The sequence below is a fragment of the Brachyhypopomus gauderio genome, chromosome 5, assembly GCF_052324685.1.
Source record: "Brachyhypopomus gauderio isolate BG-103 chromosome 5, BGAUD_0.2, whole genome shotgun sequence".
In the NCBI taxonomy this organism is placed as follows: domain Eukaryota; kingdom Metazoa; phylum Chordata; class Actinopteri; order Gymnotiformes; family Hypopomidae; genus Brachyhypopomus; species Brachyhypopomus gauderio.
Window position 1 is genome coordinate 6,142,562 of NC_135215.1, and position 27,576 is coordinate 6,170,137.

General features: G+C 43.9%; 1 protein-coding gene and 1 long non-coding RNA gene across 2 annotated transcripts in view; one reads left to right on the forward strand and one right to left on the reverse strand.

Annotated features, from left to right (window-relative positions):
- Positions 1-25,676, forward strand: part of LOC143514234 (uncharacterized) — a 29,890-nt gene extending 4,214 nt beyond the window's left edge. Inside the window, exons 2-6 of the long non-coding RNA XR_013130804.1 lie at positions 6,417-6,593; positions 17,747-17,883; positions 19,907-20,878; positions 21,393-21,528; positions 25,066-25,676. This is a non-coding gene — a long non-coding RNA (uncharacterized LOC143514234). The remainder of the gene's footprint in view (positions 1-6,416; positions 6,594-17,746; positions 17,884-19,906; positions 20,879-21,392; positions 21,529-25,065) is intronic.
- Positions 1-26,345, reverse strand: LOC143514207 (antigen WC1.1-like). The gene is made up of 21 exons (XM_077005125.1): positions 26,215-26,345; positions 24,998-25,306; positions 21,249-21,563; positions 20,803-21,117; positions 20,378-20,710; positions 19,854-20,183; positions 19,375-19,674; positions 18,232-18,303; positions 17,631-17,945; positions 17,423-17,482; positions 17,184-17,318; positions 16,977-17,075; positions 14,018-14,080; positions 13,837-13,902; positions 13,657-13,734; positions 8,115-8,177; positions 7,210-7,287; positions 6,840-6,902; positions 6,687-6,749; positions 6,463-6,525; positions 1-344 (listed from the first exon to the last, which is right to left on the reverse strand). Exons 1-21 carry the CDS (start codon positions 26,270-26,272, stop codon positions 229-231), a joined length of 3,294 nt encoding a protein of 1,097 aa, XP_076861240.1. The 5' UTR covers positions 26,273-26,345; the 3' UTR covers positions 1-228.
- Between the last annotated feature and the right edge of the window lie 1,231 nt (positions 26,346-27,576).

Genomic DNA, 27,576 nt, shown 5'->3' on the forward strand with positions numbered 1-27,576 from the left:
AACAGAATAGCCCGAGGGAGGAGTCGGGAAGAACGTGACAATTACAAGATTATTTGAATAAATTAAGACGTAAAATACTTGTCAGATAATTTTATTGAAAATTGATTTTGTAGTACAAGTCAAGAAAAAAATGGTGCGCAAAGTACTGTTGGAGGTATTTTAAAAACAGCTGAAAGCGAAATGAAACAATGGTAGAGTAATAGGTAGAAAAAAGACAAATATTAGACATCATTTTTTGAGTTTGAAGAAGTTCAAATGTAATTTCCTGAAGAAAGGCTTTGGGCGTGGTCTCTCAGTCACATGATTCATCTCTTTCTCAGGCTCCTCCTTTATGTCCTCATAGTCTGTAAAAAGAGGACATTGAAACATTTCTTTAAAATATTACAACATCCTGACATAAATATTGTAAGATATTTTATTACACATATTCAAACAGCATCCAAAATAAGTAACTAATTAATGATTAATAGGTTAAAAAGGATCAGTGTTTAAACTAGGACTACCAGCATTTTCATTCCACACTTTTTCTACCTGGTCTCCTGCAGGGGGCAGTGCTGGGGACATTTGAATCCCATTAGGCCATCCTTTGTTATGTAAATGCAGCCACTTTTAGGTAGACGGGGGGATGGGTGATGGTGTGAACTATGTGGATTCATTAACTCGGATGTGTGGTGTATTTGCATGCACTGTGTTCGGAACTGTTTAAGCAGACCACGAAAGAACACAACGGCAGATTAGAAAAAACCAAAAAGGAACTTTATTGCTAACACACGACCCACATCTAGGTCTCGAGCAAGGTTTTCGAGCCAGCACAGCCAGACAGTCCAATCACTCTTTTTACTATATGGTTAGACTCAACCAATCAGAACTCAACATAATAAAAGTATTTTGTCTGTGTTGGAACACCACAGGATGGAGAAGAAAAAACCCTGGCCTCCCCTTGGGGAGATTGTATGTGGGTGTATATATGTGTGTAGATGTATATATGTGTGTAGGTGTATGTGTGGGTACATATATAAGCAGTGCCGTTTCAAGGTATTTGGGGGCCCCAAGCAAAGACACCAAACGCCCCCCCCCCCAAGTATGGGATTACCCGGGACTAGGGTTGCCACCTAGGTCTGACAAAAAACAAGGACACTGTCATAATGACGCAGGGTGGCGAGTGTAATCTGTTGAGCAGGGCGGGGCGGGGGGGGGGGGGGGGGGGGTGCGAACGTAAAATGTTACCGGAGGGGTTTAAAATGGACACAGCGAGAAAAAAAGAGATTTAAAGTGTGCAGAAACAGTCTGAATCGTGGTTTTAACTAACCTAATTTTTTCCGGGACTGAATATTAAAAAGAAGAAAAACCGGGACAGCCCGGGAAAACCGGGACAGGCACGTGAAAACCGGGACAGGTGGCAACACTAGCCGGGACGTATATATTGTTTTTAGCCTACCTGCTGCTAAATTACACCATTTGTACAGGTAGGCCTAATTTATCCAGTGTAAATCATCACTTACCACTGTCTTGTGTTTTTTTGTGTTCCTCTTTCTTCTTTTGTTTTCTCTTTTGGCTTCCTGATGTATAAATTCGCTTCATGGTTAAGTTTCATATTTGCCGGCGTCTAAAACTTGGCTGTCTGCCAGGACAGTGTCTGCCTGCCTTCAGCAGCTGGTGGGAGGGGCCCCTTGAGGGGGATTCTGAGAACAGTGTCATTGCTCATGACTTTGAGAATGTAAAGGGGGGCTCACACAGTTTGTCGCTGCATTTAATTCTTAACCTGTTGTTGTCTGGGGGCCCCAGGCCAGCTTGGGGCCCCAAGCAATTGCCTGGTTTGCCTGCCCCATCGCGACGGGCCTGTATATAAGTGTGTTGCACATATGGGATGAAAGTTTGTGGGTGTATGTGTGTGAGGGTGAATATATGGGAGGAATGTGTGTGGGTGTATATAATTGTGAAGGTGTATCCGTGTATGTGGGTGTATATGTGTTTGGGTGAATATCGATGTCCAATGTTGTATGAATGGTATGGCTGAACAGACTACTCTCTGCGGTGGAGGTCTGGGCTTGGATGCGGTGGCGGCGTGTGGTGTCTCCCTGGTCTCCCCGGGTCGACCAGTGGCCCGGGGCTTTGCCCACGCTTGTCCCAGCACCTGTCCCCTCAATTTGAACTGTACCACAGTATCACGCACTACCATACATTCATATACACCAACACCTACACACAACCCCGGTGGGGCGGGCATGCAGGGGTCACTGGGAAGTGCAGCCCTGGGACTCCACTGCTCCTGGAGGGGCTGCGGGCGGGTGGGATTCCCTGGTCTTTCTCTGCCTGCCTCTGGGGAAATGTTGTCGCAACTTTCTACCCTTGCTAGTAAATATATTCCATACATTAATCCTATGTTGCACTTATATAAACACACACACTCACACATACACATACATCACAGTCATTTGTGCTGTATGTTTTAGGTACACTTTCTGCTCTTCTTTTAGTAGCAGCAGTTGGTGAACCATTGCAGTGATAATTTGAGCTGTGTCTTTTTCTGACCTTGTCTTTTCCCTTTTTACTTTCTCTCCCCCTCTTTCCTCTCCTCCTCTTTTCTTTCCTGTCTTGTATGGTCCACCTAACCCTAATTATTTTGATCACTATTGTATTATCACTATATCACTATTATACAGAATTGTTTTCTTTTGATCCTTACATAAAAATAAAGTTGTCCTCCACAGATGGGGGGTGTTGTGTTTTTGGAAGATACACACTGCAAAAAGTACCATCCTGATACGTTAAAATTATTATACTAACACAGTATAGAATTATTATACTAACACAGGATAAGATGGTGAAATATCCTATGCCACTCCCATACTCCTCACAAGGCCCTACCGCCCATCTTCTCTCCAACAACCATAACCGTGCATGTTATTAACCAACCAACCACTATTAGAACACTGCAACATCTACGAACTGATACTGGCTCGGCAAGGATCCAGAAGCACAGCGTACTATGTTCATGGTCCATTGCTTCAACTGCCAAGTATTCAGATCACCACATCAACCTGGCCTGACCTTCAAACAAAGCAACAACGACACATCCTAAACACACACCAGTTGTTTGAGCAGAACACAACAACAGCTACAATCTGATACTGGCTCGGCAAGGATCCAGAATCACAGCGTACTATGTTCATGGTCACTTGCCTCAACTGCCAAGTACTCAGACCACAACACCGCCCTGGACAGACTTTCACGCAAAGTAACAGCGACGCCCACAACCACTTGCAAGCTCTTCACTGGGGTCATCAGGTGGGCACCTCCCTTCGTTGGTGTTTCATTGATTTGAGCCCACAACACCTCCAGGAGGCCCAACGGTGAGGGCTGGCGTCCCAGCCTCACCCCCCTCAAAGCTTGCTGTTCAACCACCTTTTATGTTACTCATTTCCCCTTCCCAACATCTCTCCCATAAGACCAGTCAAGCCACCTTTATGGGACATGACCCCACGTAGTCTGTGCCCTCTTAATCCACAGCCATTGGCTAAATCTTTCAGCTACCACCGACAGCTCCTTCACAGCTGATCTTAACTTTCTCCCTCTAAGGCAGAATTGCGTTAACAACGATGTCATAGATTTAGCCACAAAACCCCTAGCACCTACTTCTACTGGTCTTATGTGCGCCTGCCATCCGCGTTCTCGCACATTGGCCACCAAGTCAGCGTATTTCAACTTTTCCCTCTCAAATGCTTCATCAACCGCATCTTCAAACGGAACCGTTAATTCGATAAAGTAAACAATCCGTTTACTTTCCGAGTACAACACCATATCGGGCCTCAGTGAAGTTACTGCTATGCACTCTGGAACCTGTAGTTTTCTCCCTATATCTACTAGAAGTTTCCAATCTCGTGCTTCACCCCAACATTAACGGCACAATCGCGTTCTCCTGCACATTGACCCTCCCTCACAAACCTACTTGCGTACCGATTACCAACACTAGTCAATGCATTAACCTCTAAGCACTCTTATCAAATAAACACGCTAGCACACTTAGAACTTGATTATGCCTCCATGTATATCGCCCCTGTGACAAACTAACATGGCATGCGGACAAAATGTGCTTTAGCGAGCCAACTCCCGTGCACAACTTACATTTAGGATCTTCACCTACCCACTGTGCGAGGTTTTGAGGAGTTGGAAGGACGTCATATGTTGATCCAAGTAGAAACTTGATGCGCCCCGCGTCCATCGCCCAAATTTCCTGCCAGGTGAGCCGCCTATTTTCTACACTCTGCCAACGAAGCCATTGGCCTTGTTTTGCCTGAGACGCTGCTACTGCACGTCGAGCATCTTCTTCCTGTTCCCTTATAAAACTCACTACCATTCGCCTTCTCTCTGGTGACATGGCCTTATTAAATGTTTTCCATGAGTCACCTGATCCAAAGCCCGCTTTTCCACATTGGACATAGCCTACTATATCGCGCAACACTAACGCGCTTTCGGCCGCTTGCGCCGCTACCCGTGGATTCCACTTCCTCCCTCCTTAGCCACTGATGCTGCTGTTCTTACGACATTATCCTTAGATCCTAATAGAATCACCTCTCGACTCACCCTCGCACATTTAAATTCCTCAACTAGGCTAGTCATAGGTAGTTCTAGTATGCCTTTTCCATATAATGCTACACTACTTAAACAACGTGGCAAACCTAACCATTTCCTTATTGTTTTATTCAAAATCCTTTCCAACCTCTCAACCTCTGTGATAGGTACCTCATAAATTGTCAGTGGCCATCTAATACGAGGAAGCAAGCCAAACTGGATACACCATAATTTTAATTTTCCTGGTAACAGCGACTTCTCTATACTATTAATTGCCTGCACCAATTCTGTCTTTAAGATCGCCACCTGCTCCTTATCATTTAATGCTGCACTATACCATCTGCCCAAACTTTTAACTGGCTTCTCCTGTACCGATGGTATACACTCACCTTCCATACAAAAGCTCTCCTGCACCAACTTGCCTTTAACTATTTATATACTTCTAGATTTATTAGGCTTTACCTTCATCCTAGCCCACCTAAGATTTCCCTGTATTTTTTCCAATAACCGCCGAGTGCAAGGTACTGTCGTTGTTAATGTTGTCATGTCATCCAAGTATGCCCTAATTGGAGGTAGCCGTAACCCATCTCGCAGTCTTTCACCGCCTACCACCCACTTTGAGGCCCTAATTATCACCTCCATGGCCATAGTAAATGCCAAAGGCGAAATGGTGCATCCAGCCATTATACCCATTTCCAACCTTTGCCATTCTGTAACAAATTCTCCTGTATTAAAACATAACTGAATATCCTCAAAGTATGCCTTAACCAGCCTAGTAATATTTGCTGGCACCTGAAAATATTCAAACGCCTCCCATATTAGGCTATGCGGCACGGACCCAAAAGCATTAGCTAGGTCTAAAAACACCACATGTAACTCCCTACCCTCTCTCTTTGCTGCCTGGATCTGACTCCAGATCATACTACTATGTTCCAAACAACCTGCAAAACCAGGAAGCCCTGCCTTTTGTACTGAGGTGTCAATTAATTTATTTACTTTTAGGTACTCTACTAATCTCCTTGCTATTACACTAAAGAAGATTTTACCCTCTACATTAAGGAGACTTATTGGTTGAAACTGCTCTATCTCCTTGGAATCCTTTTCTTTTGGAATCAGGATGCCCACTGCTCTCCTCTACTCTTTTGGGATAGTCCCTTTTTTCCACATTACGACCATCATTCTCCACAAAAACTTCAGGACATCAGGTGCATTCTTATACACTCGATACATCACACCGTTAGGCCCTGGCGCAGATCCAGCCTTTGCATGGCGAACCACATTTTGCACCTCCTTCCACTTTAGGAGGCTGACATCCATGTAGCCCCCTATTGTGCCCACTGGTGGAATGTCTGCTGGGAGCTCCAACTCCTTGTCCTTATCCTTATCGCTATACATACATTCAAAGTACTCTTCTAATACCTTTCTTTCCACATTTAGTCTACCAGACTTCTCTTTGCTAAATAAAGTCTTTACAAACCCAAAAGGATTTCTGAAGAAGGCTGCCCTAGCATGTTCCTTCTTCCTTCTCCTTAACACCTCTGCCCTCCTTAATGAAGTTAATGCACATTGAATAAGATGGATAAAGAATAAAATGTAGTTTATTGTGGTTTATGACCACCTGTTCTGTTTTAATTTAAACAGACAGACGTGTGTGGTAGTGGATTACAGGATAGTTTCAACCACCTCCACATGTATAAATATGGGAGCACTTGTTCTATAAGTGAATGAATGATTGAATGAACAACTTTTCCATCTCATGCCATAGTTGACATGACCATGTTTTCAGTGTGCTGTCTGTGTTCTTGATGTGACACACTGACTCCACCCTCTCCACCCACATACAGGTGGAGTGTAGTGGAGGACAAAACAAGGGCAAAACAAGACACTCACCATCTACATCTCCTACATCCTGTCCAGCAGAGATGACATCATCACTGTCCTCTGGAGTGTCCACTACAACAACAGACAAAGATCAATTATCATCTATAAACAACTTTTGGTGTGGTCATTACACCAACAGGGTAGGACATGATACTAATATCATTAAAAGATGTGTTACATCACACAACATATTGAAATTTATTTGAAATAAGTGGTGCTATTAAAAATCGTACTTGCTATAATGTCTGGGTTTAGTCCATTGATAATGACATCATCATAGTTCTCTGTCATCACCTCTGTCAACATATAGAGGAAAACACTTTTACATTAGCATGTACTTCATTTGTGATGTATGAGGCTGCAATTTTATACATTACAAGTCATACCTGTGACATCAGCAGAGTTCTGATCAGCAGTAATGACATCATCATAATTCTCATATCCATCATCTACACCAAAACACAGAGATGTAGCAGAACACACACGTTACTGAGCTGACAGCTCTTAAAGGAGAGAAAAAACTCAGGCATACAAGCATCATTACAATCACAGAACATTTAATGATTCTCCTTTCTTTCCAGAATTTATGTATTTATTTTAATTATTTTTAATTTATGATTTTAGTAGTGATGAATTCAGCATAAAAGTGCTCTCCAAAAAAATCATATTTGATTACAAACAAACCAATGTACAGTTAGATGTAGTAAGATTATTTCATGTTCTTTCTAGCAGACAATGGCTAATACAGAACCTCACCTGCTACAGTATCAGGGTTGTGTCCAGCAGTGATGACATCATCATAGTTCTCTGGTGTGTCCTCTGTTGTCATGTCACCTAAGTTCAGTAAAATTAGACTGTCTTTACCAACAGTCATCTTTTCAGCTCTTTAAAAAATCTTTGCTGCCTTTGCAGTTTCGTTGGCAAATCGCCAGATTCACGTACAGCTCTACATCAGTGTAGTTCTTGTATTTGACTGTGTGTTTACTCTCATTTCAGTGATACAAACTATAATGCTTGAACACAACTAACTGTTCTCCACAAAATAAGCACACAGCTTCACATTTGACTTCAGTAGAAGGCCATTCTGCATCAATCTTTCCTTTTTTACCATTAGCAGACATATTTAAGAGCTAAGAGCTAATTTCTTGAAAGCTATCCCACAGATTCACAGCAACATTTGAGTAAAGGTGCACGAGCGAACTGACCGGACAGACGCAAATTTAAAAACAAAACATTTGCCTTCCAAATAAAAGCAGTGGTCCACAGTCACAGACTTTTCTGGAATAAGATGATAAACTAATTTCTCACTCAAAAAACAAACCACTATGATGTGAGAGTGATGTAATAATTCAAAATATCTGTGAGGTCTTTTGCAAACTACAGTATTTGGAATATGGGGGAGAGCACATCTGTAAAACCTTTTCTGTTGTACAGATGAATTAAAGGTTTAACCAGACAGACACAACATGAAAAGGAAACGACCACATACATATTTCATGTTGTACAAAATGTTATATGTATTGTAACCATTCATGGCAGAATATTGTACCTGTGCTTCTGTTAGGTGAATTTAAAAAATCATTTGACATTATTATGTATCTGTCATTGAAATGTTTCTATACGGGATCCAGTCTGACACCCACACACGGGGGTCCTCTTACCTGAGAGAAGCTCCTCCTCCACATCCTCATATCCTGAATGCTGGACTTCAGAAAGGACACTTCCTGTTAGAGGAGAGCAGAACAGTCATGTGACAGGAACAGAACACCAAATCAACCACAAACCTCTGACTCACATGATCATAGTCAACTGGGTTGGTTACAGGAAACTAGAAGTAATAACACTGCAGCCAGCAGATGGCAGTATAACACAGCACACACAAGCAGACACACACCCTGAGAAGTATGTACACACAAGAACATATACAAAACACACCATCTCTCTATCTCTCTCATTGTCTCAAGTGCAAAAACCCATTTTACTATCCCTATTGTTAAACACACACACACACACACACACACACACACATGCATGAATGTATATTCTCTCCCTTTCGCTGATTCACTTTCCCCCACACATAAAGTGCACACACACACCAACACAATTATTGGTGACATACATAATACATTTGGGATTACTGCTTTCAAGACTGATTAAAAATGATTAAAGATTATATGGTAGGGTGACCAAACGTCCGTGTTTCCTGGGACATGTCCGTATTTCACGTGCTGTCCCGGGCGTCCTGGGTTTTTTGTTAAGTAATGAAATGTCCTGGTTTTTAAATTACCTTCATTGGACCATTAAAATTTAAATTTACAAGCGTAATCCCTGAGCTGCATCAGTGAGGGCAGCCCTGTTCTTAATCAGAATGTAGACAGCGTGACTGTCAGTACGCAAGCAACATGCAACACCTCCCCCCCCCCTCCAAGGTGTCCTGGTTTTCCCAAATGAAAATATGGTCACCCTATTATATGGATACACACACGCACACACACACAAATAAAATTCATACATGCTCATGTTTGTCCAAGCTGCACCGGCAAGGTGTTTCAATAACTAACATGACTGGCTAGGTCAGTGACTTCCAGGAAAGGCTGGATGACAACCGCGAATAGTGCGGTGACGACTGGAAAGACAGTGGACAGCACGGAGAGCAGGGCAGCAGCGGTTAGCACCCCGAGCTGCAGCTCCTGTGAGGGAGCACCTTTAAAGCTACAGATAGTTCTAAGGAAGGATACCCCCAGGGGTGCCCGAGAGGGGGGAGAATGAGCACCCCAAATGGACGGAACTAAGGATACAAGACGTGTGACGGATTATCGACAATGAGAGCAACCTGTTTATGTGGCAAGGTCTGTAAGAACCTGAGAGGCCTGAGGATCCACCAAGCCAGGATGGGCTGCACAAGGAGGAAGCAAGATGAGCAACGCACGGAGCCAGTGCTTAGCATTGACCCTGGTGAGACGGAGGAGGAGCAGGACCCGGAGCAACCCCACAGCGTCCAGAGCCTCCACACTCTACTTGTTCCACCAAGCATACCATCTGTACATCGCCGGGTCTTATGGCCTGCTGCACACAAGGAGGCTGAATGGCGGCAGCTGGATGAAGATGTGGATGCTACCCTGGAGGTAGTGTCCAGAGGGGGAGTTGACCAGCGACTCCAGTTGATGCCATCTTTAATCATCAGTATTGGTGCTGAGAGATTTGGCGTAAAGCAACCAAAGGCCAATAACCCAGCTAGGCCAAACCGGCGAGAAACAAAGATCACCCAGTTGAGGAAAGAACTAAAGGCCCTTAAACAACAGTACAGGAAGGCAAGCGAGGAGGAAAGGCAAGCCCTTACACAGTGATGGCTAAGTTACCTTGAGAAAGTAATCCGATTACTGATTACTGATTACTCCTTTTAAAAGTAACTTAGTTACGTTACTGATTACTTGATTTTAAAAGTAACTACGTTAGATTACAAGTTACTTTAGTAGTTACATTCAGCAGCAAAATAAATTTTTCCAATACTCACTTTATTGGAAGTGCATTTTTAACAGTAACAATGTATTGAAGCAGGTTCGGTAACCGAGGCAGAAACTGCTTAGGCTAATCCAAAAATCCCGAGGAGGGAAACTTTATTGTCACTTAAAGGGCGAGACTCGCCGTGAGGAGTAGTAGTCGCTACAGTATCTCCTGGCATTACGTTTGTGTAGCTGCGCGGTATTTTTTGGAAATTTCTTTGTAAACGTAATACAAACGAACTGGGGTGGGTTTCCCGAAACGTTTGTAGCGCCAAGTACTTCGTAACCTCGTATGAAACGTACGAGGTTAAGAAGTACTTAGCGCTACGAACGTTTCGGGAAACCCACCCCTGTTCAGTCAGACAGCTTGTGAAATGAAATACCATTACAATTTCAAGCATTTTAAAGTAGGCGACGTTAGTCAAAATTCCAGCACTTTTCAAACGTGAAACACAGTGCAACATTAAAATTCTTCAGGTAAATGTTCCTTCCCCTGTTTTTGAGGGGTGTTTCTTTATACATATCGTTACGGGAGGACACTGCACAGAATGACTTGTAAAACGCGCTCGCACTCTCACAGGGTCGTGCGCAGCGTGCGGAGTCTAGCACTACGGTCAGACGCAAAAGTAGAACTGAGCCAAGAATAAAGCAAAATATATATTTTTACTAGGGAAAATAAAAATAGTAACGCACAGTTATTTGGATAAGTAACTTTAATCTGATTACTGGACTGGAAATAGTAGCGCGTTATATTACTCGTTACCGAAAAACGTGGTAAGATTAGAGTAACGCGTTACTAAGTAACGCGTTACTGACATCACTGCCCTTACAGAGCTCCGGGACATTTTAAGACAGAAGCTCATTTGCCTCCAATGGGCTGAGTGTCACAGGAGAAGGGGCAGAGAGAGGGCCCGCAAACGCACTGCCTTCATAGCAAATCCTTTTAGAGTCACTAAGCAGCTGCTAGGACAGAAGCGGAATGGAACCTTGTCCTGTCCAGAAGAGGAAATGAACCTATTCCTCCAGAACTCATACAGCGACAGTAGGAGAAAGGAAGATCTGCCCCCCTGTAGAGAGCTGCTTATACCTCCAAAACCCTCCACCCAGTTCAACATCAAAGAACCCACCCTGGCAGAAGTCAGGGACACAGTGAGAATGGCTCGGGCCAGTGCAGCTCCAGGACCGAGCGGTGTGCCATATAAAGTATACAAACATTGCCCTAGACTCCTCGTGAGGCTGTGGAGAGTCATCAAGGTAGTATGGCGGAGGGGAAGAGTTGCTAAGCAGTGGCGGTATGCTGAAGGTGTCTGGATACCTAAGGAGGAGAATGCAAGTAACATCTCACAGTTCCGCACCATCTCCCTGCTCAGTGTTGAAGGCAAGATCTTCTTCAAGGTTCTGGCAAACAGGCTCACTGAGTACCTCCTTAAGAATTCTTACATTGACACATCAGTATAGAAGGGAGGAGTCCCAGGCATGCCAGGTTGTTTAGAACACACAGGAGTGGTCACACAGCTGATACGGGAGGCAAGGGAAAACCGAGGGGACCTGGCAGTCATTTGGCTCGAACTGGCCAATGCCTATGGATCCATCCCACACAAGCTTGTGTCAACAGCTTTGACAGCTCACCACATACCAGAGAAGATCAACAAACTCATATGGGACTATTACAGCAGTTTTAGTTTGAGATTCACCTCTGAGTCAGTAACATCTGCTTGGCATCGACTTGAGAAAGGCATTATTACAGGTTGTACCATACCAGTGGTGCTATTTGCACTAGCGATGAATATGATGGTCAAAGCAGCTGATGTGGAATGTAGGGGGCCCCTGTCCAAAAATGGCATGCGCCAGCCTCTGATTAGAGCCTTCATGGATGATCTCACAGTCACAGCAACAACAGTGACAGGATGCCGCTGGCTTCTGCAGGGTCTGGAAAGGATTATCACATGGGCAAGAATGATGTTTAAGCCTGCAAAATCCAGGTCTATGGTCCTGAGGAAAGGTAAAGTGGTGGAGAAGTATCGCTTCTACTTGGATGGAGTCCTTATTCCATCAGTGACTGAGAAACCCATCAAGAGTCTAGGGAAGATCTACGACAGCACTCTGAAAGACAAGGTAGCAGTCCAGTCCACACATGCGGAGTTGAAAAGATGGCTAACAGCAGTAGATAAATCAGGTCTTCCAGGGAAGTTCAAGGCATGGATATACCAACATGGTATCCTGCCAAGAATTCTGTGGCCATTGTTGGTGTATGAGGTTACCACAACTATGGTAGAGGGCTTTGAGCGCAACATCAGCCAGTACCTGAGAAGGTGGCTAGGTCTGCCGAAGAGCCTAAGCAGCATTGCTCTGTATGAGACCAACAAGCTGCAACTCCCCTTTTCTGGTCTGACAGAGGAGTTTAAGGTCACAAGAGCCAGGGAGGTGCTGCTTTATAGAGACTCTGCTGACAACAGAGTGTCCTCAACAGGTATCACAGTCAGGACCGGAAGGAAGTGGAAGGCACAGGAGGCAGTAGAACAGGCGGAAGCAAGACTGAGGCATGGCATCTTGGTTGGCACAGTGGCAGTTGGGCGGGCTGGGCTAGGAAGCTTCACACGACCATGCTACGAAAAAGCCCAGGGGAAAGAAAGACGCCAGCTGATCCAATCAGAGATCCGAGCAGGAGTGGAGGAGGAACGCCGCAGCAGGATGGTGGGCATGTGCCAGCAAGGAGCTTGGACTAACTGGGAGAATGCATCTGCACGGAAGATCACCTGGACAGAGCTTTGGAAGTCAGAGCCTGCACGACTCAAGTTTCTGATCCAGTCAGTGTACGATGTCCTTCCAAGTCCAACCAATCTCCATTGCTGGGGATTAGTAGAAAAACCGTTGTGTTCATTTTGCCATGGTCGAGGCTCCCTGGAACACATCCTAAGCTGCTGCCCAAAAGCCCTGGGAGAAGGGAGGTACACCTGGTGCCATGACCAGGTGCTTAAGGCAGTATCAGAAACCATCTGCTCCCAGGAAGGCATAACATCACCTTCATCAGGGCAGGAGAAAAACCCCAAATGGCACACAAGGCCCCAACTGGGCTACTAGCCTCAGCTAATGACTGGCAATTAAAAGTGGACCTTGGGAAGCAGCTGAAGTTCCCAGAGCAGATTGCAAGAACACGACTTAGGCCTGACGTGGTCATAACATCGGAGTCCTCTAAGCAAGTAGTGATGCTGGAGCTTACAGTCCCCTGGGAGGAAAGGATGGAGGAGGCTCATGAACGAAAGAAGGCAAAATATCTGGAGCTGGTAGAGATATGCAAAGAAAGTGGCTGGCGGGCCCGCTGTGAGCCGATTGAGGTGGGCTGCAGGGGTTTTATAGGGCAATCTGTGCACCGAGCATTCAAGCTCCTTGGCATTAGAGGGTTGGCTGAGAGAAGAGCCACAAAAAACATCAGAGAGGCAGCTGAAAAAGCCTCCAGGTGGCTGTGGATCAAGAGGGGAGAAGAATGGAGTAGCATGCTGCTTGGACACAAACCGGGGACTGATGGGTGTCTGCTGATTTAAGACCCGAAACACCCAATGATCCTGGGTTCATCACTGACGATGTGTCCAAGCTGCACTGGCAAGGTGTTTCAATAACAAACCTCTACATAGTTTAGTTGTAGTAACAATATTTAATTCCATATTTCTTGTAATTGACAGTCCCCAAAACAGAACCACACCTTCTACAATATCAGAGTTGTGTCCAGCGGTGATGACATCATCATAGTTCTCTGGTGTGTCCTCTGTTGTCATGTCACCTAAGTTCAATAAAAGCAGACTGTCTTCACCAACAGAACAGTCATCCTCTCATAGTGTGTTAAGGATGTAGAATCACATGATCGGTTCATAAAGGAACCCACTTATTAGACCCCCAGTAGTGGTGACATCATCATAATACTCAGCCTGGTCCACAATCACAGACCTTTCTGGAATGAGATGATAAACTTTAATGATAAACATTAATATCTCAACTTAAAAATAAAGCACTTTGATGTGAGTGTGATGTAGTAATTTGACGCCCACACACGGGGGTCCTGTTACCTGAGAGAAGCTCCTCCTCCACATCCTCATAGCCTGAATGCTGGACTTCAGAAAGGACACTTCCTGTTAGAGGAGAGCAGAACAGTCATGTGACAGGAACAGAACACCAAATTAACCACAAACCTCTGACTCACGTGATCATTGTCAACTGGGTTAGTTATAGGAAGATTGAGGTAATAACACTGTCGCCAGCAGATGGCAGATAAACACAGCACACGCAAGCAGACACACATACACTGACAAGAATGTGCACACACAGACACACACACACAGACACACACACACAGACACACACACACACACACTCCCTTTATCTCTCTCTCTCACATGTACACTCTACCTCTCTCTCTTACACGTACTCTTCCTTTCTCTCTCACATGTACACTCTCGCTCTTTCTCTCTCTCTCTCCCTCTCACCCTACACACACACACACTCTGTCATTCAAACATACACAGACACACACACATACACACAAGTGCGTGCGCACACATGCACACACACACACACACACACACACTTTCTCTCCATTTCTCTCCCCCTCCCTCTCACAATAATCTATGCATGAATACATACACACACTAACACTCTCTCTCTCTCTCTCTCTCTCTCATCCTGCACACACCTGCTGCTCTGTGATTTTCTCATCCTGTATCTAAACTAAAGGTGTACAGGAATAACATAGTTGAGCTTCTCCTGCCTAATAGATGATTATCAGCAGAATTACCACAATCCTCACATGCAGTCAGAGACACTTTCCTCTAACACATATTGAACACTCACTTCACTTACTTTATTATCCCCGTTATTTTAAATGGGCATTTAGAGGTGTTTGATAAAACATGATAACTTCACTTAACTGGTGAGGATAAATAAGTCACACTGCGTACACAACCTTACTCAGCTGGAATCAAATGTTGATCATACAATGTGTCTGCTCTCTCTTCCCCATCCTGTGTTATTCTCCCTTGTGTACCAGTCTCATTACTCAAACCCTTCATCTCCTCTCTTCTTCCTGCAGGGTTTTATACTCACGGTCCCCGCGGGGAACACATGGCTATATGGGTGAGGCCTGCGCAAAGATGGCCACACGATATTAAATAACGGACGTCACGTCTTATAATCCAGTACATGTATAGACATAAGAGATCAATATGCATACAATGTTGGCATTACACCTTTATCAAGCATATTGAATACCAGTCATAATCTGGTGGGGGTTCCCCCTTTCCTTGTTGTAAGGTGGCACATTCCGCCGTTTCTCCGCCCTTAGGACTCCTTCATGTTGACTACATATGACCTGTAGAGCTGGTGATGATGCACTGGCAGACTCATCACACACACACACACACACACACACACACACACACACACACACACACACACACACACACACACACACACACACATCCTCTGTCTCTCTCTCTCCCTCACGTGTACACTCTTTCTCTCTCTCTCTCCCTCTCTCTCTCTCTCTCTCTCACACACACACACACACACACACACACACACATCCTCTGTCTCTCTCTCTCCCTCACGTGTACACTCTTTCTCTCTCTCTCCCTCTCTCTCTCTCTCTCTCTCTCACACACACACACACACACACACACACACATCCTCTGTCTCTCTCTCTCCCTCACGTGTACACTCTTTCTCTCTCTCTCTCCCTCTCTCTCTCTCTCTCTCTCACACACACACACACATGTACACTCTCCCTCCCTCTCTCTCCCTATCTCTTATTCACACACAAACACAAGCTTACACACACGTACACACACTCTCTCTCTGTCTCTGCCTGTTATTCACACATACACAATCAAACACACACATACACACACTCTGTCATTTAAACATACACAGGCACACACAGACACACACACACATGCACGCGCACACACACACACACACACACAAACACACACACACACACACACACACACACACACACACACTCTGTCTCTTATTCACACATACACAAGCACACACACAAATACACACACGTGCGTGCTCTCTCTCTCTCTCTCTCTCTCTCTCTCTCTCTCTCTCATCATGCACACACCTGCTGCTCTGTGGTTTTCTCATCCTGTATCTAAACTAAAGGTGTACAGGAATAACATAGTTGAGCTTCTCCTGCCTAATAGATGATTATCAGCAGAATTACCACAATCCTTACATGCAGTCAGAGACACTTTCCTCCAACACATATTGAACACTCACTTTACTCACTTTATTACCCCAATTATTTTCAATGGGCATTAAGGTGCTTGGTAATTCTTTCATTTGGAAAAAATGATCTCTAATTTATTATTGTATATTATATAAAATGTATAATTTATAAAAGTATAACTAATAAACATACATTAGGACAAACACGCTCTGTCTTTTTCTGCCTTCATTTTTTGTGAACTCTCAATCTCTCTCATACACACACACACACACACACACACACACACACACACACACACACACACACACACACACACACACACACACACACACACAGTCTGCCATTCAAACACACACATATGCACACTCACACACACACACACTCACACACACACACACACTCTCTGTCTCTCTGTCTGTCATTCCAACACACACGTGCACTTTCCCTCCCCTTTCACAATCAACTATGCATGAATACGTACACACATTAACTCTCTCTCTCTCTCTCTCTCTCTCTCTCATCCTGCACACACCTGCTGCTCTGTGGTTTTCTCATCCTGTATCTAAACTAAAGGTGTACAGGAATAACATAGTTGAGCTTCTCCTGCCTAATAGATGATTATCAGCAGAATTACCACAATCCTCACATGCAATCAGAGACACTTTCCTCTTGAAAGACTGAACACACATTCAATCGCTTTACTGACATTCTCTTATTATTTTTATACAATCAATTTAATTTGTGCTGCCCAGTAACATTAGTGTTAGATAGAAGGTTCCACACACATCACCCACCCCTTCGAGTGGAGATTCGGGTTCTTTTAGTGATGTATCTGCGGTCGATCTCCTCATAAACTGCCTCAGACAGAGTCTTATGCCTCATCTTAGAGATCACTGGGTGGAATCAAACAGAGACATGGTGTAACAGAAGACAGACTGAGGGACTAATGATGTTCAGAGAGTGTCCAGAAACTGGACTGTAGATGTGTGAGTGTGTCCTACCTCTCCTGAGCACTCTGTTCTGGTAAACCAGCCCAGCGAGAAGCACTAAAGCCAGAAAGAGCAACACTCCCAGTACCAGCTGGACCAGCAGGGTGGACAGATCTACTGGTGAAGAACTGGCTGGTGTTTGATGAACTGCACATAAAAATACACAACAACAGTTAGAACATGGAATAATGTATCATAATAATTCACAACAATGACAGAGAGAGAGAGAGAGAGAGAGAGAGAGAGAGAACCTGTAGTGGTGGAGGCGCTGGTGGTTGGTGTGGGTGGAGTAGAAGGTGGAGTAGAAGGCTCTGTCAGTATAAAAACTCTCAGACATTCATGAAACAGATACACACTCTCCTATATGTTGGACAGAACTTAACAAGCAAGTTTTTACAACTCTTATTAGTGAGATAATACAATGAAAATGTTTTTGAATAGACTAGAACCTCCTCTCACCTGCACAGGTGACTCTAGCATACTTGTTATGGGAGCAGTCGGTGTGTTTCTTCAGTGAATAACTGCAGTCCCACAGATGAATCTCATTCCCTCTACACTTCACTCTGTTCAACCAGATCACCCCTTCACCAGCACCAGAGGCAGCACCCCCATCAGCCCTCAGTGCCTTCCCACAGCCCAGCTGTCTGCAGACCACCTCAGTGTCCCTGATGTCCCACTGATCACCACAGACGGAGCCCCACACAGTGTTATGGTAAACCTCCAGACTCCCAGAGCAGCTTCCCTCTGCTCCCCTCAGCCTGAGAGGCAGGAGATCTACACACACACACACACACACACACACACACACACACACATGCGCGCGCACACACACACACACACATATACACACACACACACATACACACACACACACACACACACACACACACACACACACACACACACACAAAGAAATCAACTCAAAGCTGACAACTATAATCAGAACATGTTTATGCTGTCGTTTGAAGACCAATGAGATTATTTCTGATCATGGTGAGGACACTTGAGATTCATGCTCTCCTGAGTGAAATGTGGTTCTTCTCTGTGTGTGAGTCCTTACTGGAGCACTGGTTCTGGGAGGGAGAGGAGGAACATCTCACATGTCTTTGCTGCACACCATCATTGCTCCCTCCTGTGTGCAGAGCAACATTTACATTTTATATTTTTACATTTACGGCATTTAGCAGACACTCTTGTCCAGAGCGACTTACAAAGTGCTTTGCTTCTGATCACAGAATACATCCTAGGAAATAGTACAGATAGGCCAGAATTCAAGACACCATTGAGTCAGACTACTACTAAACTACAGGAGTCAGTATCATTACCTAGTGTTTTGCAAGTTAGACATTTGCCAAGAAGCACAAATAACCATAAACAGACATACAATTTAAGAACAATGGCAAGTGGTATCAGCCGAGTTAGTGCTCTGGTAAGAACTCAACAAACAGGTGAGTCTTCAGTCTACGCTTGAAGATAGCTGTCACGGTGAGGCGGCCCCCTACCGGTCGCCTCCGTCCACAGCGGCTGCTATTGTTGTTGTTTTGTGACGTCGTGTGCGTCCCTCAGGTGGGCGGAGCCCGTGATCCGTCTCACCTGAGGGTCGTTTGTTTGCCTAGATATGTCTTGTCTTTGTACCAGTTGACCGCTGGTCATTATATACTTAATTTTATTGCACAGGTTTTTGGTTTGCACACTTTCTATTAAACCATCCTTTTTCCCTGAGACTTGGCGTGATCGCTTCCTTTTTAGTTGCTCACCCCGCCCGTCACAATAGCAATAGTCTCTGCAGTCCTAGCAGCTAATGGAAGATCGTTCCACCATCTTGGAGCCAGGACGGAGAATAGTCTGGAGCTTTGTCTTCCATGAGACTTTAATCATGGAGTTTCAAGTCAAGCCAAGCTTGAGGTTCTAAGTGTTCGCTGTACAGATCGGCTTTTTACCATGGACATCATGTAGGGAGGGGCCAGTCCATTTTTGGCTTTGTAAACAAGCATCAAGGTTTTATATCTGATGCGTGCCGCTACTGGAAGCCAGTGAAGAGAGCAACATACACAATACACATCCAAGAACATTCAGGTCTGGAGCTGTATTACATATTTAATGGCCTAATGTGCATTGCATTGACTATTGTCAAACAAGCAGACACTTCACAGTATAGAAGAATAAGTTAAACCAGTATAACCTGGAGAGAGAATCTTCCTACCTGAGCAGGTAATGTGAGCCACCTCATTATCACAGTTGTTCTGTCCCCAGGGTTCAGATGGGCAGTGCCACAGAGTGGAGTCGTGTTTCCTACATTTCACCTTATCCAGCCAGTTAGGAGCTGTTTCCACTCTTGCTCTGGCCACAGACTCCCTGCCTGTTCTTCCACAGTTCAGTTCTTGACAGACCAAACTTACTGTTTCTTCATTCATCCCATTCACACACACATTCCCCCAGGATCCATTGTAGAACACTTCCAGATTCCCCACACACCCCTCACTGAGTCTGATCTCTTTAAAATCTGGAGAGAGAAAAAATGTTTACATCTAAAGTGTAGTACTACATATAAATATATAATTACTTTTGAGTAACTGCTTTTCAAACACTTGATTACTGGAAATCTTTTTTCTTTTCCAAACTACAAATTCAAATGGAACTACATGAACTAGTATTATAATAGCACCAGTCCACACACTGTACCTGAACACACCACTCCTACGTCCTCTTGATGTCCACACTCATTTTCTCCACAGAGCTCATAGCTGCAGTTCCACAGAGACGTCTCACTCCCCTCACACTGCACCTCATTCAGCTGTATGGGTCCAGTTCCAGGACCAAACCAGGCTGGTACCGGGACACTGAGGGCCACTCCACACTGCAGCTGTCTGCACACCACCTGGGCGTCCTCAATATCCCATGAGTCATCACACACTGTCCCCCAAGAACCACTGAGGAAAACCTCCAGCCTCCCTGCACAGTCTCCACCAGAACCAACCAGCCTGATGGAGCTTTGGGCTGAGTTATACACACCTACACACACACACACACACACACACACACACACACACACATACACACACACACACACACACACACACACACACCCAATCTGTCTATGCACTTGCAAAATATCCAATATCCAATTTAATGTAGATCAGGTGTACATGTTTTTATTTTATGTTACCAATTAGTCTAACCCATTTTGAGGTAAATGTAACACTTACCAGAGCAGGTGATGTACAGCTGTTCTCTGGAGCTGCAGGAGAAGTTGAGGAGTTTTGCACTGCTGCAGTTACCCAGATGAGCTTCACTCCCAGAACAATTGAACCCCGTCACACACATGTGGCTGTGTTGTTCAGGACTGGATGGAGAGGAGCTGGAGAAGTTCAGCACAGAGCCACAGCCCAGCTGTCTGCAGACCACAGAGGCCTCAGACACACTCCAGGAGTCCAGGAGAACTCTCCTCCAGTCCTGGATGAAGAAAACCTCCACCTGCCCCTCACACTTCTTCCCTCCAGACAAACGCACTCGCCCCTCATGAAAGGCCACTGTGGAACCTGAATCAGAATATAATTAAAAATGAAAGTTAATAATCTATTTCATGCTTTAATTGTTCATTTTGTAGGTGAACATGAGTGAAGGATCTCACCATTACAGATGACTCCAACATCCTGTTCATGAGAACATGTTGCTCGACTCCATGATGAGATGGGACATTCTGACAGGTGTGTCTCGTTCCCATGACAATCAAACACATCAGCCCAGATGTGGCCCCTCCCCTCCCCAAACCAGTCCGCCCCCAACACAGCCACAGCACTCCCACACTTCATCTGTCCACAGAGGACACTGGCAGCTCTCATATTCCAGCTTCCCCCACAAACTGAGCCCCAGTCACTGAGGTACTGGAGCTCCACTCGACCAGAACAGGAGTCCCAGCCGTTCACCAGACGTGCCGCTGTGTGACCTAAACACACAACTGACAACTTAGTGCCACAGCATTCAATTCATGTTTATGAACATTATGCATGTATGTGAATATACAGCAGACAAATTATAGGTTTGTGAATAGACAGAGAACGAGATAAATATCAACACCTGAACATGTTAGTCCCACGTTGATGTCATGAGAACAGTTGAGATTTAGTGAACGTGATATTGGACACAGAGTAATCTCAGATTCGTTGCCTCTACACTGAAGCTCCTCTGTCCACATCTGGCCCTCCCCTCTGCCAAAAGCAGCTGCTCCCAGCACCTCCACAGGACGCCCACAGCCCAGCTCTCTACACACAACCTCTGCATCCTGCTGGTCAAAGTCAGCATCATACACTGTGGCCCAGGACGTCTCATGAAGCACCTCCACTCTCCCAGAGCACAGGTGAGGACCGTCTGTAAGTCTTGACTTCCTGTGAGCTGTAAAATTAATTGATTTGAATTCATACACTCCTTATTACACAGGTTATAAACTGCAAGTTTGGACTTTCATTGAATGATTCAGTCTGGTGTGTGTCACACACTCTGCCTCTGACTACATTCCCCATCAGCCACCTGACCACCACCCACCCGTCATTCCATCCAATCACAGCCAGCCCTGTTGTCTTAGTTTTCTTGATTATTGACTGTATCCACCTGTTCCCAGTTACATCTGTTTATGTGTCTGTCTCACCTGTTACTGACCCATATTGGAGTTGGTCTCTGCTCTAATCTTCTCTGAGTTCTTTTGCTCTTTGGTTCTCTATACTTGGACTGTTCTCCCATTTATCTTTGTCTGTGTTACGGTGGGAGGAGGTTTTATTGTTTATTGGAGGTTTTATTGTTTATTGGAGGTTTTATTGTTTATTGTTCCACATAACGAATAAAGTGCAGCGCGGGTAGCGCAAGCACTCTACATGTAACACTCACAAGGCACGAGCTTTAGACAAAGACGAGCATGGGACATTAAATAGATGAACTACACAACCCCCATTGATCATGAGACGAGGCACAGGTGACACCGATGAACATATCCACGAACAACCCACACCCACTGAACTACAAACATGGACATAACCAGACACAGACGACATAAACACACACCCAAAAGGAGGGGTCTGGAACTGTCCCGTGACAGAACCCCTCACCAGGGGCCCGCTACTCCCGGAGCGTCCCGCGTACCTGGAAGGCCCCAAACCTACACCGACGGGCAGGTCCAGAGCCCCCAGAACCACAAACCTCTGAAAGCAGTCTCCCCCAATGGCGGGATCTGCCGCGAAACCCTTCAGAACACCCTCCCTGGGAAGACGGGGGAAAACACATTAAACCAGTGGTTCCCAAAGTGGGGGGCGCGCCCCCTAGGTGGGGCACGGAGCTATTGCAGGGGGGGCGCGGAGCTTGAAAGTAAAACGTGCACATGTGTCAATATTAGGGATGCACCGATTCCGATATTAATATCTGAAAAAATTCTAGATCGGGTATCGGGGACAATGTGACCGATCCATAAAAACAGATCTATTCAGTCTAATTCTATGCTTGTATTGCTTACTTTTCGGAGTTAGTTCAACCTTAATACTCGCGCTGGTGGTATTCCACTTAGTCCAGGCATGTCAAACTCAGTTTGGCTGTGGGGCCGGATCCAGACTTTCTGTTCTCAGGAGGGCCGGATCAGTAAAAGAATGTCAATTCCAAATATTTAGCTTTGTTTTTCAGTACTATGCTTTATCGTTCAGCCTACATTTTTAGCCTACCCTACATATTATAATCATGGATGAAAAGGGATCTTTTCTAAGCACAACACATTTATTCACAAACAATGAAAAAAAAAAAAAAGATTTGAAAAGAATGCAGTTTTACACCTGAAGCAACTCACCACATTAACAAACTCAAGTGGGAGCTATGAAAAAAAAAATATTTTCACCTTAATTGTCATACTGCTTTGAAATAAATAAAAAAAGAAATACAAAATAAAAGTTATAGCAGTGCATGGGTAATAGGATTAGACTACATCAGATCAAACTACTAGGCCTACAGAAGCTGAGAACATACTGCACAATATTAATTATCTTTAATATGAAACCAGATGAATCTTATTTTTAATGATCTGTATTCATGAGTGCAAACAAATTTTGTGTCATCACATTTTTTTCTCTCTCTCTCACTGCATTCCTGCAGTCTACTTGCTGCTGCTGGCTCCTGAAACTTGGCATCTTTTTGCCTTCACAAGTGCATCGATATTAGGTGTCAAATCCTGAGTAGCAGCACATTTAACAATGTCATTCAAGTGTTTATTTGTTAACCTTGAGCGCTGCTTTGTTTTATCATTGTTCATTACGGAGAACACCTGTTCACAAAGATAAGTAGTCCCAAACATGGATAGAACTTTTGCAGCCATGGCTGTTAATTTGGGGTAACCTGGCACGAGATATTGATAAAACGTATTCAATTCCACGGACCCAAATTTATCATTCATAGCAGAATCGCTTCATAGCGGAATTGCATCCTGTGACTGAAGCCTTAACTCGTGTCAGTGCTGCATGCTGTCATTTACTGCCCTCTAGCGACCAGAGAGAGCATTTGATTTGTATTCATTTTTTAAAAATCACAACTTTTGATAGAAATGAGCTAGAGACTCGCTTCTTTTTTTGACATACTCAGAAATTTATGCCGGGTCCGGCCCGCGGGCCGTATGTTTGACATGCCTGACTTAGTCCGTTTGTTTGCTGGTTGACCAAAATAAACCTGGGCTCCAGCAATACTTCACTGTTCATACATGAACTGGTGAGTTGTCCAAAGCTCATTTAATGCGTTACTTACAGAAATAAATTAAAGAGCAGTGGTCTGACTCGGTCTACGGCAGAAAGCTAAAAAACAATATTCCATACGCGCGCTCAACTCGCTCCCTTTAGAGAGACAGTAGGCCTACACATATTTCTGGCCGCGTGATGTCTGCGCTTGCAAACTAGCCGCATATGTATTGCTGTTTCTCTTATTTCATCTCCTTATTTATTTTAAATTATATTTAGAATTCTTGAACCATTTAAAAGGTTTCTTGCAGTTTATTTTTTTCATGTTTGACCAAAGTTGTGAACCTTTGGCGCGGGGTGTAGGGGGGGCGCAAAAATATTCTCATCTACTAAAGGGGGGCACGGCAGAAAAAGTTTGGGAACCACTGCATTAAACAATGACACAGCAACAAACACACATACACTGGAACATTAAACACAAGAGGTACACTGCGCGAACACACATTAAATAGACAAACTACACAATCCCCAGTGATCACGAGACGAGGCACAGGTGACACCGATGAACATATCCACGAACAACCCACACCCACTGAACTACAAACATGGACATAACCAGACACAGACGACATAAACACACGCCCAAAAGGAGGGGTCTGGAACTGTCCCGTGACAGTCTGACTGTTGGCACAGGTTTTATCTGCTCTGGAGTTTCACCTGTTTTTGTATTATCACTTCAGCTTTGGATTGTCCCTCTTTAAAAAAAACTACAATACCTCATTCTGCCATTGACTGGGTTCTGTTGTGTTAGTCAACAGTATATAAACTTAAACTTCTCTCTCTCTCTTTCTCTCTCTCTCTCTTTCTGTCTCTTCTGTTGTTGTCTTTATTCTCTCACTCTTGTCTTGAAGCTGCAGTGATGCTTTATTTTCTCTGTTAAAAATATTTGTCACGTGTTTCTGTAATTGAGAAAACTGTTTTATAGTGAGTCAGAATTTTAGTTACAATTGCAATATGCAAAACTCAAGAAAAAAATGTTAAAAACCTACTGAAATTATGTAACAATATTATTAATATTGAACAAAAATGTATATAATAATTATATTGTTTTAATTAACTGTATCATACCTGAGCACTGTACTCCAGCATCTTCACCATGACCACAGTCACTGACCCCCCACCCTCTTGATCTACAGTTCTTCAGTGTAGACTCTGATCCACTACAGTCCACATCATCCATCCAGATTGGTCCTGATCCTGGTCCAAAGTGAGCGTTGCGGACTGCATTTACAGCCTCCCCACAATGCAGCTCTTTACACACGACTGCAGCATCTTCTATATCCCAGCTATCATCACACACTGTTCCCCACTGTCCTTCATGAAGAACCTCCACTCTCCCAGCACAGCGACTACCACCATTCACCAACCTCACACTGTCTGTTACAGGAGAGAGACACAGAGACAGAGAGAAGGGGGGACAGGATGAGTGTTAGGACCACAGTTAAAATACCAGAAGCAACATCTAGAGGGAGAAACCATAAACGCAACTGATTATTAGTGATCGGCTTTACCTCTGAAATGACAAGATGAGAATATGAACTTTATTGATTTCCAGAGGGAAAGTGAGGAATAACAACAGAGAAACACAGAATACACAAATACATGTAAACAAACAAATAAGCAAGTAAGAATTATGAAAGGTGAGTCCAGTTCACCCTCCCCCTCTTCCTCCCCCTCTTTGTCACAGTCTGTGGAGAGTCCAGCACTCTCCCCACTACACACTCCACCTAATACACTTACGTTTACACTGTTCACACTGGTGATTACTACTGTCATTATTGATTAATAAAAGAGTTGTTCCATGTATTTATTGTAGCAATTTGTTATTTTAAAACAAGTTAATTTATTCAACACTTTTTATATATGTGCTGTGTGCTTCACATAAAACATTAAAATGATAAATTATTACTAAAATGTTAAAAATACTAAAAGTACTAAAATATTTCAGGTTAATCATGTAAAGTATTGAGATAAAAGATGAAAGTAAAGACAATACATTTAGGAAAAAATGTGTATTTTAATGATGGAAATTAAAAACTCAAAATTAAAGTTATTTTGTTATTAAAAATGTAGTGCTATAATGTGAGTCAAATAAAAATGGTTGAGTACAGAATTAAAAGCATCTAGTATCAGGGCTCTTCTAATACTCTCTATAAACTGGGTCCATTAAGAACAGCATGATATCTAAACACTGCCTCACCATACTTAGTCTGTACCTCACGCAGGACTAACTGACTAGTTCCTACTGATCTGAGAATGTTTAGTATAATCGAGTTTGTTCTTACCAGCAGTAGTGAGTGAGACTGTGGACATCAGAAGAATTAAAGTCAGACAGCTGTCCATCTCCCTCTGTCCTGCACACACACTGTTCAACTCAGCAGAAAACACAAGCTTCACCTCCGCTCCCCCAGAGAGAATGAAGGAACTGTGTCCCCTCAGCCCCTTAGAGAGAGAGAGAGAGAGAGAGAGAGAGAGAGAGAGATGGAGGGAGAGAGAGAGAGAGAGACTGACAGAAAGAGAGCTTTCTACAGGCGCCAATCACACTCACATTGACCTTATTAGACATAGAGGGGAAATCATCAAACATCTTCAGTGTCAAATCAGAGGAGACATTTTTGACGTGCTCCATATATATCAAAAGAACGTCAGCGCTGATGAACAGAACTCCACCTCCCATCTTTACAGGCGTCTGACTGAGGAGAGTGTGGTGAGAAAGTCACCAGCATACAGGAGACTGATTTCAGAGAGAGGAAACACTGAAGATACAGCTTTAATGCCACCTGCACAGAGCTGATCTGAACACTGATTAATAACTGACAAAATCAAAGTCACAACAGCTTTTAAATAATAAAACACAGATGAATATTATATTATCACTCAAAATAAACTAGCAATCTGTAACGGTGGGCGGCAGCAGACGGAAGAGACACGGATCCGCTGGTTGACTCACGGTTACGTTTATTTGACATAGATTGCGCAATAGCGCACGAGCAACATATACTTCACACACACAGCAACGTGTAAACTCTAGACAACGACGAGCACAGGACACTGCGCGAGCGCACATTAAATAGACAAACCACATTAGCCCCACGTGATTACGAGATGAGCCACAGGTGAGACAGATTATCACACGACACAGCCATCACCACGGAGATCCACAGATGCAGACGATGCACGTGGACAACGTAAACACACGCCCAAAAGGGAGGGGTCGGGGTCCTCAACGTGACACAATCACAATAAACTGATTTACATCTGTTTAAATTAATATTATTTTAAAGGCCTTATCTGAAAAATTTGATGATTTGTTAATTTGGTCATACAGAATGCACAATATAAACAAATTATGAATGTGGAGGATAAAAACAGAAATAATGTGGAAATGATTTACCAATTACACAAACATTTTATAATTTAATCATAAACATATATATATATATTGGCCATAAGATGGCAGCAAAGGATTGTAAAATTCATTGTGACGAGCGTACTGCCGCTCTGTTTAACAGCTGATGGACATCAGTACTGTTGTTTAGACCTGTGTGTTCTCTAGCTGGGAACGTAAAAGAGAAAAACATGTTATTTTTTAATGTTATTGTAGTTTATTTGTATTTCCTTTAAAATGTAGAACTTAGAGAGAGAGA